This window comes from Ursus americanus, chromosome 29, assembly GCF_024610735.1.
Source record: "Ursus americanus isolate L20-20 chromosome 29, mUrsAme1.1.p, whole genome shotgun sequence".
In the NCBI taxonomy this organism is placed as follows: domain Eukaryota; kingdom Metazoa; phylum Chordata; class Mammalia; order Carnivora; family Ursidae; genus Ursus; species Ursus americanus.
Window position 1 is genome coordinate 21,625,798 of NC_142155.1, and position 14,261 is coordinate 21,640,058.

A 14,261-nucleotide genomic window follows, 5' to 3' on the forward strand; every position below is an offset into this window, starting at 1 on the left:
TGAGTTTAGTCGTGGAATATTACTTGTACTGGAAAAAGCTCAAGAATTTACTTCTAAGAAAACAGTATTCCATATGTATAAAGAAAAAAAAAAAGCCCATAAGTGTGTGTACTATTTACCCACAAAGATGTTCACCCCAATATTGTTGATAAAAATTGTGAGAACTAATTTTTAACAATTGGCATTTTATTAAAACAAATATGGTAAATCAATACAGTTAATTACTATTCTGTAATTTAAAATTACATCTTAAAAACAATGGCATATGAAGAACATCACAGTATTAATATATTTTGTGGTAAAAGGCATTCTAAAATGATGCATAGTGAGCAAATCTTAGGAACTAAATTGTTTATTGTGAGCTTGTGAGAGGTGGAGAGAAAATCTGTAACAAAGTAAAAACAGTGAGTAATGAGATTTTCAGTAATTATAGTTCTATTTGCTCACCAGTTTTGTAACAAAAAAATAGGTTCTTTAAAGTAGCAATATGAGAATAAGCAGTTTCAAGGAGGAAGAGCAAGTTAGTAAAGAAAACAAGATACCTATGTTTATTATCGCCATTACTTTATTATTTACTTTATTGTTAAAGCTATAAAATAAAATAAAATGATGAATATTTATAAAACTTTAAAACATCAGAATAGTTTAACTAGCAAAGACAGGAAAAAGTATAAGAAGTTTTATCAGGACTCCGGTGATCTTTTTATTCTTTACTATGTCTGCAGTAATAACTCTAAATGTCAACTAATTTTGTAACCATGGATTATAAATTGGAGATACACGTAGAGAGAAAAACAGTGGTGTTTTTCCTAAGCAGTAGGTCTGCAATCTTTATGTGATTTCTATGTTACCTAGGGAGAACAAGGAGCAGTAGGTCCCCCAGGAGAACCAGGATACCTGGGTTTACCTGGAATTCAAGGAAAAAAGGTATGCATTATTTAAGAGATATAATTAACTTTTAATCAGCTTTTAGCATGTAAGTCTTCCTTTTGTGAAAGTATCAGTAGGACTGATGATACTTTTAATGATAAGCTAACTTTTCTATGTGGTATATGTATGATATAATCCACCCCATGTCCGTAGCTGTGGCGTCCTTCCTGTCCCTATGTGGGTATGATCTCCTAGATAAGGGCCTTGGAGGAGGTATGCAGCTCAGAAAATGTAAATGGATCCTTAAGTAATATCCTATAAATTCAGATTGTTTTGCAGTCTACGTGAGTGAAGAGTTTTATAGGAAAAGTATTCCATGTCAGGTACTCTTACCAAAATGTAACTATAACTCTTATCAAAACGGGGACAAAGTCTAAAAAGATAAAAATCACACCCAGAATGTTTGACCATGAAGTTCCTATTTATGAAAGAGTATATTACATAGAATTTCATTTAAAATGAATCTGAGGAGTTTAAAATACAAATCATGTATGCTGATATAAAATGTTTTGGTGAGGGGCGCCTGGATGGCTCAGTTGGTTAAGCGTCTGCCTTCAGCTTGGGTCATGATCCCAGGGTTCTGGAATCGAGTTCCCCATCAGGCTCCTTGCTCAGCAGGGAGCCTGCTTCTCCCTCTGCCTGCGGCTCCGCCTGCTTGTGCGCTCTGTCTCTCTCTCTCAAATAAATAAATAAAATATATTTTTTAAAAAGTTTTGGTGAGAGAAGAGAGCAACACTTGAGATTCAAGTTCTCTCTCTCTTTCTCCTCAAGTAATGGAAGCCTGAAGCTGTATCTATATCAATATTATTTGTTTGGGGGCTTTCAGACACAACTGACTGCCCATTTGTCAAAGAAGTCAGTGCCACTGCAAGTACATACATTTCAGGCTAAAAGTAAATATACTGGCTTTTATTCTGGAAAGGATACAAACTTATGTCTTCATCTTTATATCCCTTGCTGTTTTTGTTTTTCTACCATTTCATTTTTCTATACTTGGCCCTTGGTTATTAAAATCAGTATGATCCTTGACCTTTTTGTCCCCCTGAGCAGCTTGTAAACACTTGCAGAGACAGAGATGACCCTCACAGGAGCAATGAAGTGTTAGAAACTTAGTACATGTTAAGTAAACCTGTGTATATATATGTTTGGATTTAGAGAAATTTCTTGTGCAAAACTTACCCTTTAAAAGATCACCTATATTTTGTTTACTGTAAACACAAAGCTCTCTCTCTGTTTAGAGAGCATGGTAAGGTAGAAAAGAAATTTGGAAACAGTGTCCAAGTTCATCGTAGGGCAAGTGCTTATCTTTCTTGTTTTGCGGATTCATTATATTCATTCAGATTCAGATTTATGTCCTTGTAAGAACCAGGACATTGAACTAGTTGGTTTCAAATGTCTCTTCTAGCTGAAAAACCCTAGGAACATTTTTATTCTGGAATATGGATTTTCCCCCAAAAATTCATTTTTGAAGCATATGTTTTCTAAAATACCATTTCAACATTATGTTCTACGTCATTGCATTCTATAAATGTGTGGCTGGTACTGGCTCAGTGGAAGATTTTCAGTTTGATTTCGTAAAACAACAGTTGTCAAAATGAGTTTTCTCGTGTTTGTTTGTTAGGTGGTGATCAATATAGAAAAGTTATCTTATTCCCAGTAAAATAGAAATTATAGTCAATTTTCCTTTCAAATTTGGGTTTGAATAACTCTTTTTTGGTCATTCAAGGTTGAGCCGTTTTCCCTGCCCTGTAGGATGCCCCTTCTGAGCACAAGGCAGTGTTCATTTAGAATATCATTTTGGCATAATTTTACTCTCTTTCCAAATACTGTTTTGGAATCAGCTTCTGCTTATAAAGCACTTGTGGAATTTGTATGAGACCAAATGTTTTTTTTTTCCCCTGTGGAAAAATGTTTATTTGATAGGATACAGAAGATCCTGGATTATGATAGATATTAAATTGCCTTTTTGCAGGGGGACAAAGGAAGTCAAGGTGAAAGAGGCATTCAGGTATGTTGCTGGCTTTTTTATTTTTGTTTGGCAATAAAATCAGAGCTTTTTAGTTCTTTTTAGTTCTTACGTGGCTTTTCCAGCTCCTTCCTGTTTTGCCATCGGTATCTAATTGTTAATTCCCAGCTTTCTTCTTGTCTTCTAAACTTTTTAGTCAATATCAAATCTCATTTTAAGATTTTTCACCACTTCAGTGTTGTAGAAAACTTGGGAACCAAGTGGTTTAACAAAACAGATACAGATTTTATTACATACTTCTAATATCTTTATTTATATATTTATGGGAAGTAAGTATGTTTCCAGAAATGATTTGAAATGGCTTATGGCACAAATAAATTTGGTAAGAAACCATTAACACCAAATATGAAACATGTTCAAACTAACGGATGGAAGGAGAATTACACCAAAAAATTAAATCAGGCTGAGGACATGTAATGATTTAGAAAGACGTTTCATTTGGGTGTCTTAGCAACAAATGCAAAGAGCTCTAGAATTTCTGGAGGCATAAAAGGAAATTACAAATGGAAGTAAGTGTAGAGTTAGAATCTACTAAGGTTAGAGTCTCAACAATAGTTTTTCAACTGTTGATTCAGTTTCTTTTACTGAAGGTATTCAAGTATTATGATTTCTTAATCTTGAAATGAGAGAAGGAGAGGTGAATTTTAAGGAAGTGTCTGTGAGCTCTAGACCCACATATTTCAATTTCCTTCTTGATACTGAGTTTGGGTGTCTCATGTGCACATCAACGTGTCCAAAACAGAACTTGTCACCTTTCCCCATAAACCAGCTCCTACTCTGTTCTTTATCATGGTAATAGTAGCAGTATGTAGTGATGTGAGGGGAAAAGTCTTGAAAGTTAACTTAAAACTCAATTCTCTCCTCTCTTCACCTGCAGTTTCATATCTAAGTCTCTCTGGAACTTGGCCCCTTCTTCCTGTCCACACTTTCCTAACATTTCTTGTCGTGGGCCTCAGATTACTGCAGTGTCCTCCTCACTGGTCCCCTTGAGTGCAGTCTCCTCCCTTCCTCCCATGTTCCCACCAGCATACGATTACTAAGCTACACATGTGTTCAGGAATCCTTCCGTGGTGCCCCACACACTTCAAGATAAAGTGCTTCTGGGCTTGACTAACTCTTTTTGGTCATTTAAGGTTGAGTCATTTTCCCTGCCCTGTAGGATGCCTTTTCTGTCAGATAGCCCTTCCTGTTCTAGTAGTATCCATCCCAGATGTTTAAGTATGCATTTTCATCATTCTTCATTTAATGGCTTATCTTTCCCACCACACAGTAAGCAACGTGAAGGTGACAGTATCTTTGTTTCCGTGTCTCTGTGGGCCAGCAGATAGGTGTCATTCAATAAATATTGGGAATTCACTTAAGTAAATAAATGACTAAATCATGATGCAAGAGTGATTTAAAATTTAAGTCAGTAGATCATTCATTGATTATATTATCTAGGTATCTGTTTACCTAGAAATTGCTAATTATCTTGTTCAACATAGGGGTGAAATAGTGCTTCAGGGGCTAGGACCATGCATTATATATAATGGATATCCAAAAGTATTTATTAAATGGAAAAATGTATTTATATCTTTATTATTTTTCCTCCCTTCTTATTTGTCCTGATTTAAAGATCTTCATGCAAAATGTTTTTATGGTACTTTTTCTACTGAATTATAATTGACATATAACAGTATATGGCTGACCCTTGAACAATGTCGGTTTGGACTCCCCAGTTCCACTTGTATGCATTCTTTTCAATAGATATAGTACTGTATCATAAATGTATTTCTCTTCCTTATGATTTTCTTAACATTTACTTTTCTCTAACTTACTTAATTGCAAGAATATAGAATATATTACGTATAATATACAAAATATGGATTGATAGTTTATATTATTTTTAAGACTTCTCGTCATCCGTGGTCTATTAGTAGTTAAACTTGGGGGAAATCAAAAGTTATACATAGAATTTTTACTTTGAGGGAGTTTGGTGCCCTCAACCTTTGCATTGTTCAAGGGTCAGCTGCATTGCAGGTACACAACATTAACGATTCAAAATTTGTATACACTGTGAAATGATCACCACAATAAGTCTGATTACCATCTATCACCATACATAGTTACAATTTTTTTTTTTGATGAGGACTTTTAAGAATCATTCTCCTAGCAACTTTCAAATAGACAATATGGTATTATTAATTGTAGTAGCTGTGTTGTACACCCATCCTCAGGACTTCTTTATTTTATAACAGAAAGTTTGTATCTTTTGACCCCCCTATTTCACCCACCCCCTCTTTTCTGGCAACCACTCTTCTGTTCTCTGTATCTATTAGCTTAGGTTTTTTTGGTTTGTTTTGTTTGTTTCACTTTGTTAGACGCCACATGTAAGTGAAATCATAACGATATTTGTCTTTCTCTGACTTACTTCACTTAGCATAATGCCCTCAAGTTCTATCCCTATTGTCACAAATGGCAAGGTTCCATTTTTCAAAATGTATGAGTAGTATTCCACTTTGTAGTGTATTTTTAATTTTAAAAAATTCCTTTAAAGATGTCTTGTCTTTGCATGTGTATAGTCAGTACTGAACATAGTTATGTCACTGAAATTAGTAAAATGTCGACAGCCATTGGACTTTTAAATGATTTGCATGGTGTTAATGTTAGGGTTGAGCCTTTTTTTTCTTCCTCTGAGAGACTAACTTCTTCCTTTCTTACATCATTTTATATATTTGCATCGCTCCTTTGGTGATATTTCTGCTTGACCACAGGTTAATACACAGTTTGTGTCTTATGTGTGATTGCATTATATGTGTGCAAGCTAATCAATTTTTATTAAATTTTAAAGGGCCAAAAGGGAGAAGATGGAAGACAGGGGATTCCAGGGCAACAGGTATTTTTGTTTTCTCTGATGGACAATGAAATAATCACGTAACTGGATGGTGTTGGGAGAGGATTACCTGCAAATGGAAAAGAGTAGGAAGAAGGGTAGATTGGAGTATGCATTCTCAGCACACGAAGAAGAAAATATCTGGTGGTGATGGTGACAATGGTTTGCTTTAATCATTTGCCTTATGTTTTTATTTTTCTGTACTGATTGGTGACTGTGAAACTTGCTTTTCCATGCTTTTTTCATGCTAACGGTAGGCAATTCCACTGATGTCTTGGAATAGTTATTGGCTAAAGGTGGCCATACAGTGTCAGTATCTCCGTATCTACCATTCAGTCTTGATTTTTTTCTTGAAATGTGAGTAGTGGAAGCCTAGTAGAAGTGGAGAAATGTAGTTGTTTCCCTCTTGTGTGTTCAGAAAGAGAATTTACTACACTAGAGATTTATTAAATGCTATCTTGAGGGACTGTGTTATGGAATAAATACATAGTAAAATTGTTTTGCTTCTTCCCTGACTCAACTCTCCTCATTAAGTAGTGTTTCAGTGAGATTGCCATATGGCCTGCGAGTTCAGTCAGAGCTAAGTTGGACCAAAAGAGGCACACACGTGATTTGTAACTAATGTAACTTGTGTGCTGCTGCATGGCCAGTAGTTAAGCTCAGATCCAACTTGGTCCACACTTGGAGGGGCAGGGTGTACATATGAGTCCCCTCATGGGGTAGACCTCTTTCAAATGTGACATTCAGGAGAGAGTCAGTAATTATACTGGTTCTGGAGACAGGGGGATAAAACCGTGAGTGACATCTTTGAGGACAGGGGTCTCTGTGTCCCTCAGCTGGAGGAATCTGAGAGACCATGGGGGCGAGGTCTGAAAGCATATGGTCACAAGGTTGTCTGTAATACAGGATGGAAGGTGAGTGCTGGTACTAAGAAGAGCTGAGAATTTAGAAGCGAACACCAAGAGCAAAAGTAACTAAGAGGAGAAATGGCCGGAGTTTGCCCGCGTACAACTATGTTCATTAAAATATGTCTTAATTTAGTGCTCCTCCTCTTGACTCTGATCTTCTTGATGACACAGCCAGCTCTGTCCCCATTCTCCTCACTGGCAACACAGACTGACCCCTTGATTTCCCTAAGTGAATCACACAATGTGTATAAACAGCTGTTCTCATAGGAGGACCTTCACCTCTTCATCCATTCAACCTCTGCAACCCAGGCCTTTCCCCCCAAATCCTTACAATAACTGTCGGAAAAGAAGGCTATTTCCTGGGGAGTCTGAGCTCACAACTTTGCTAGGTCACTAGCTTCCAGATGACACACTCTCCACAGTTCCCTTCATGTGTTTTTTTCCCTCACTTCTGAAGGAAAATAGCGGTCTGTTTCCCAGGCAGGGTTTGAGTTCCCTAGAAAGCTTCTGCCCTAGATTTGTTGGAGGCTGCATTTCTCACCACCAGGAACTCTGAGCCCTTAGGGAGTACTTGGGGGTCAGAGCAACGATTGCTTTTCAGCAGCTGAATAGTTGTCCCAAGCTCTTTAAAAATGAACAGTACTAGTTACCTGTCATCCTACCAAGTGCTGCAAGTGTGTGATTTCTTGGCCTTCATGTTGTGTTTCGCTCATGAAATCATCCTAGTTGGAATCTCAGATGACAGCTGTTTTCAGTTTCAGCTCTAATTCAGTTCTAGTCCTGAGAACTTAACTCTTCTTTCTTTCCTCTTATCTGAGCTCCGGTTGTAGGGTTATGTCTGGTAGGGAACACCCCAGCGTTTCTTCAGAAACCTCAGTATTTAAAGAATAATCTGACAGTGTTTCACTTGCTAATATATTTTTATATGAAAACTTACTGTTTTTACGCTCTCATTTTGATTTGAGAATCTTTCTTTTTCTGTGCCATACATGGATTTTACCTTATTTGTCTTCCCTTGTGTCTCACCTGGGTATCCGTGTTCAAGGAACCTAGAGAGGATGCCAAATAAGTAATCAGACTCAAAATTCATACTGTGAAATGTTATACACTAAATTTTTTATTGAATTGCAGAATACCAATTTCTAATTATAAAGCTAATGATGAAATCCTGCCTGTGTACGTGCAGGCTCTACCCTTATTCCTTAGCTGGTACTGGGCGAGTTTAGAACCTGAGTGTACAAGGAATTTCAAAATGGGGAATTTTAATGCCTTTCTTGGAAGTTCTTATCACCTGTAATTTGTCATTGTAATGAATACATGAGAGATGAGTGGGAAATAATTTAATAGAGCCATCCAGATGCATTCAGTGATTGTAATGGTGAGTGAATTTCCTGAATGGGCTCCCCAGCGTGTGTATCACTTGGGAAGAATACCATATTATACCTCACACTGTTTTTCTAATTTCTGAATTGCCAGCAGTGAGTGGTTTAGGCAGAGGACAGATGGGAATTTTCTTCCCTATTAATCACTTTGAATGGCATCTTTGCTTTAAGTCATCTTTTATAAATATTGCTCAATTGACATTTAATTTTAAGGACATATACTTAGGAAAATAGAATATTTAATCACCAAATCAAAGACTGTATCTTATCTTACCTGATTTGAGTTTAATTTCCATTAAAATAGTAGCATTTTTAAAATTCAGAATAGAATTTAAATAGAATTCAGCTAGAATCCCATTCTAACCTACATATTTGACCTGCATATAAAAATACTCATATCTAAGAATGAAACAGTTACATAAATTCACATTTTTCTGTTATCTAGTTAGCATATTTTCTAGTCATTGGTATTTAAAAAGGCAAAAGAGGTGTAATTCTTCAACTAAATCTATCAGTACTTTTCAAATTGAAAACTAAAGTTTGATTAAATGTGTGGCAAAAAGTATACGCCACATTTTTAGTATGGTACCTTGCACAGTTTTTTAGTTTTTTTTTCCTATTAATTTTCAAAGGGAATTCAAGGTCATCATGGTGCAAAAGGAGAGGTATGTTTCTGCATCTCTTATGCTCTCTTTTCAGTCCTTATTGCATGAATTTTCAATGCTGTATAAATCTAGCTGTTGATATCACAAACAGAAAATGCCTTTCATGTTCTTCAGTTCTTAGTGATTTTCCTAATTTGTGGGTTCATTTAATTAGTTATGAAATGTTACATATTTGTGAATATTAATGGTTCTTCTTCTTGATTAGGAGCTAAGTTTTATTTGCATATATTTCAACAAAGAACGTGGTGTTTCTGTATTTGACTCTCTAGAATTTAAACTCTTTGGGAACAGGACTGTGTCACGTTTGCTGTTTCTCTCGCACCGAACATATTGCCTACACAATACGCTCAGTGTGGAGTTGGGTGGATGTTGGACGGATTGATAAATGATAGTTTAATATGATATGAAGTTTCCCTTCTGATCAATAGCATTTCACAGCTGTTCCCTACATAATGTACATCACATATGCGTATGTATATGGTCATATGCATATCCTTAAAGAATTCTATGATGCAATTATACCTTCTGAAATATTTAAATAGAACTTTTAAAGATGTCTTCTGATTTTAGAGAGGTGAAAAGGGAGAACCTGGTGTCAGAGGTGCCACTGGACCCAAAGGAGAGTCTGGGGTGGACGGCCTGATGGGGCCTGTGGGTCCCCAGGGGCAGCGTGGGGAAGCAGGTCCTCAGGGACCTCCAGGATTGGACGGGAAGCCCGTATGTATTCTGCTTCTGCCACAGTTCTTGTGTTTTCATTGCTTTTTACTTGGTATGTACATGTTATAACCCCTAATAATTTGATGCAGGGGAGAGAATTTTCAGAACAGTTTATTCGACAAGTTTGCACCGATGTATTAAGAGGTAAGTCTCAAACAGATTTTAATAACATTTTAAAATTACTAAAGTAATACAGATTCTTGGTAGAAATTATAAAAGAAATTAGGAACATAAGAAAATAAAGGATATTTATAAACCCCTGGTTTTTTTCTAGATGAGTATGTCTATGAAGATGGAAATTATATGGACTCTTTAATAATTTTTTTACTGAAGCAATTTATCATTATTTCACCATGAATTAAATTTTCTTTTCTGACATAATTCTGAAAATTTAATTCATAAATATGGATGTCTGTAATTTGCCAATTTCTTTTTTGGGGGCACTTTCACTTTTTCCTCCCATTTGCTACAAATTTGCCCAAGTAATTGCTACAATAAAATTGTGACACAGAGCAATGAGTATTTCCAGAGTACAATTCCTAGAAGTGAAATTATTGGTCAACAGATTGGCATCTGTAAATTGGAAAAAATGGGTAGAGATGGTACTAATGCTCATTTACCATTTAAACATAAGGAGTGGGACTTCTTTGTTTTTAAGCTCAGCTACCAGTCTTACTTCAGAGTGGAAGAATTCAAAGTTGTGATCATTGCCAGTCCCAACACGGTTCCCCTGGTATTCCTGGACCACCTGGTCCCATTGGCCCAGAAGGTCCTCGAGGATTTCCTGGTTTGCCAGGAAGAGATGGTGTTCCTGGGTTAGTGGGTGCTCCTGGACATCCAGGTGCCAGAGGATTAAAAGGTACTTAACTTTATGTGCATAAGCAAATGAACAACAAAAAAGGGTATGTTTTGTACTCACCGTCTAAATTGATTTAATAGGCAAGGGTTCATCTTTGTTTTTATGATGACAAAAAGCTCTTGTATACTTAAGTCTTTAAATAATTTGTCGACTAGTTAAAAAACAATTGTTCTATTTTCTTAAAGCAATATTCTAAGGTAGAGAAAGGTTAAAGTTTGAAGCTTGTGCAGTGACAAATTAGAAAATGTTGACAATGCACTTAGAGATTTTGCCCGCGTCTTTAATAAGGTCTTTAAATGGAAAGTCAGAGACACTATTTCCTTTGTTTTGACTTTAGTAATTTCTGTTGCCTTATTGAAAAGGTTTTTTTCTCGTATGGGAAAAATTATGTTTTGCAACCAAACTTCCTAATGGCCCACAACTTACTTCTCTGTCTTTGAATGTTTATATGAAATGTCAGTTGATAATACTTTCCTTTTTATTTACTATTATGTGAACAATTTAGACACTCAATCACAGTAATAAACGAACAATGATTAACAGAAAAGGCTGATAATCCCAAGACATTTTCCTTTTTAATATTTAATCTTTGTTGCATCTTTCTAGATCCCTGGTAATTTTGGAAATTTTTGCTTCAAAAATTCTGTTTCCCATGAGAAATAATAAATGGCAGGCTATTTTTAAAAGATTTATTTTTCTTTCAATGTGTGTATTAACAGCTTTGAAAGAAACAATCTAGGAGGAAGTGATTTTATAGGAAACTTACTCCCATCTTTGACACTCTGCAGGCCTACCAGGAAGAAATGGGGCAAAGGGGAGCCAAGGGTTTGGGTACCCTGGAGAACAAGGTCCTCCTGGTCCCCCAGGTAAGACTTATTATATGCTCTTAAGTGTTGCTGCACATTTGGCTTTAAGAAGATCATCAGCAATCTATGTCAAAAAAATTGAAATCAATACATTTGTTTCCTTTTTTGAATGATTCGCCTTCAACAAACACATTGAGCTCTAACTCTTAGACTTTTCTTCCTCTATCATATTTTTTAATCACTCAGGATTTTCTCTTGTTTATCGTTTGGATGCCTTAGAAGACTACTCCGTCTTGAATGGCTTTAATCACCCATGTTTATCTAGTGTGTATCACTGTTCAATCTTTATGATTCTCAAGGCAGCAGAGTAACTGAAAGGGTGGACCCTCTGCTAGCTGTGTTATTTAACTTAGTTATGCTTCCGTTTCCTCATTTGTGAAATGGTGATGAGGTGTCATGTGCATCATGACATTATTGGAAAATGATACGAGTTAATACACGTAGTACGGTTGGAACAGTGCATAACGATCATGTCTTCAATAAATGTGTGCTGTTATTTTTGAAAATTTTATTTCTGTGAGAAAGAGCAGACTAGCTACTGAGCAGGGAGCCTGACACTGGGCTCGATCCCAGGACCCTAAGATCATGACCTGAGCCAAAGTCAGACGCTCAACTGACTGAGCCACCCAGGCACCCCCTATTGTTATTCTAGATGTTACTACCTCATGACGCTTTTGGGTGGACCAAAGGATTCAACAGTCTTTATGTAAAATACTTGGAACAATATCTACAGTTGTAGTTTAGTGCTAAATAAATGTTTCTCAGTTGTAGGAGCAGGAATAATAATAATTAGTAATAGAAAGTGCCTCAGACCACTCTGCTCCATTTCAAAAGCTGAATGTTTTGATCTTTTGAGTCATCAACTTTTTAAAAGGCCAAAATCCTAAGTTAGCTCTCCTTCCTTTGAGCATGCTAATTGAACTAATTAGGCGATGGTTCACAAGTGAGTGCTGTGATACCTTTGTGTGTATATTGATCACAACTACTGCATGGTAATGACTGTATTTTAACGTGGAAACTTCAAAATGTGTGTAATGAAAAGAAAATAGTCATTTAACTGCAAATATGGCACAAAAGTGACTTCAGTAGAGTTTTAGCTTACTGATTATTCACTTGGTAATTTATAATAATATTGGCAGGAGATACTCTGTAAGGAAGAAATAAGTTTGGGCAACCCACCAATTAAAATATTAGAATGTTTAGCCCTGTGTTTTAATCAGCAGCATGATTGCTATATTGTAGCTTAGCCCGGTTTTATAAAAATTGCTGATTATTTTTGGATAGTTGTTTTCCACATGGTAGGTATATAGAATTAGCAATAGAGTCCCTCCTCTTTTCACATTTGTGCAAATATGTAAAACTTAAAAAAAAAATTTTTTTCAGTTTGAGTTTCTTGCAGAATCAGCTCTATCATCATCAAAAATCAGACTCCTCTGTTCATATATTGCTCATGTCCCATCTTAGGTCCAGAGGGTCCTCCTGGAATAAGCAAAGAAGGTCCTCCAGGAGACCCAGGTCTCCCAGGCAAAGATGGAGATCATGGAAAACCCGGCATCCAAGGGCAACCAGGACCCCCTGGCATCTGTGATCCATCGCTATGTTTTAGTGTAATTGTCGGAAGAGATCCATTTAGAAAAGGACCAAACTATTAGTGTCTGGTGCCTCATTCAGCAGCCTAGGCATGGTGCTTTTCTCTTATGGTCTTTTGCATCTCAGGAAGATAACAACAGTAATCCCTTGAAAAGAAACTAAAGTACCTCGGTGTTTTTATTATTATTTTTTTTCTTAAGGAAAAATATATAAAAGGTCACGTATACTGATTTTAAAGGCTCCGCAGTAATTCAGAGCCTTTAGGTTAGTAGCATTAACTAAATCTCAAGGGTTTCTTGTAAGTCCATTTATTTTAATCAAAGTTGAATATAAAAAAGACCACCATTGCCTGTTAGCCAGTCAATTTCAGTCACTGTGAAATATTTCACATTCAGCCTCCATGCAGCAGAGTATTTGAGTTCAATTTCATGTCTGTGTGAATTTCATGTTTCATATCTCATAGCACATGCTTGTCCATTAGCCAAAACATGTGTCTGGTGTCTTTGGAAAAAATATCGGGACTGATACTCAGACAGGACAGACCGTGTTGCCACACCAGTCATTTACACCAGTGTCTGTGATTATTGGGGAAGGACAGTGGACTGGTGGGCCTTCAGGCTTTTGAATATCACCTCTGAATGAGATGAATGTGTTTCTTAAGTACATTTGCAAACCCTCAAATTATGCTAAGACAGAGTATTGATTACATTGGGAATGGTCAAAATTGTGTCATGTTAAAAACATGTTAGAGAAAAGTTGCTTTGTTACCTGGTCAGTATGTTCCAAGGAAATGCAGGTTCCGGAATACTAAAAAGACTTCATTCTTCACATTTGCTTAGTAATTGGAATGTTTGTTGTATGCCTTCATTTTCCATTTCACTTATTATATGTGTATGGTCCTATATGTTAACTTTCATTTGTAGCGAAGCTAATGGGAATAAATGCTCTAGTGGAAAGGAAAGGTAACTCCACAGATCCTAGTATGTCTTGATCTTTTCAGCAGACTTTAAAATATTAGGAGCAGTCTTTGTGTACTGTACTTACTGCTTTTGTAAAGAATATATTTGAGATATTTCATCCTAACCATGCTCTAAATTTTGTTACATGCTTATTATTCAAAGTGCAATAAAGTTTTGTACAGGCCTGTTTGCAGTGGTTTCTTTTTTATACATAATTTTAACTGGTGGTGAGTATAGTATCCATATCCCGTGGTCATTTATTCAATGGATATATTTTATTGAATTATTTACCCTATTCTTTACAAACTTGTAAATCTGAAATAAGAACATAGAAATTCAGTTGGTGTGCTGTTCCCATAAACAGGTGCAGCACCTGCTTCCTGGCCCAGGAGTGGCTGTTGATCAGTGTTTAAACTGACATGTCATTCTACCACTTTGATGAGGACCTGGGGGGGAGATGTAAGTCCATAGCATTCAGTAGCGGAGT

General features: G+C 36.3%; 1 protein-coding gene across 1 annotated transcript in view; it reads left to right on the plus strand.

The window, feature by feature from the left end:
• The window catches only part of COL21A1 (collagen type XXI alpha 1 chain), a 171,795-nt gene extending 157,835 nt beyond the window's left edge, over positions 1 to 13,960 (plus strand). Inside the window, exons 22-30 of the mRNA XM_087856996.1 lie at positions 856 to 927; positions 2,903 to 2,938; positions 5,787 to 5,831; positions 8,751 to 8,783; positions 9,354 to 9,500; positions 9,590 to 9,644; positions 10,159 to 10,359; positions 11,148 to 11,225; positions 12,690 to 13,960. Coding sequence (XP_087713122.1) covers positions 856 to 927; positions 2,903 to 2,938; positions 5,787 to 5,831; positions 8,751 to 8,783; positions 9,354 to 9,500; positions 9,590 to 9,644; positions 10,159 to 10,359; positions 11,148 to 11,225; positions 12,690 to 12,877 — 855 coding nt within the window. The 3' untranslated portion in view covers positions 12,878 to 13,960. The remainder of the gene's footprint in view (positions 1 to 855; positions 928 to 2,902; positions 2,939 to 5,786; positions 5,832 to 8,750; positions 8,784 to 9,353; positions 9,501 to 9,589; positions 9,645 to 10,158; positions 10,360 to 11,147; positions 11,226 to 12,689) is intronic.
• The last annotated feature ends 301 nt before the right edge of the window (positions 13,961 to 14,261 follow it).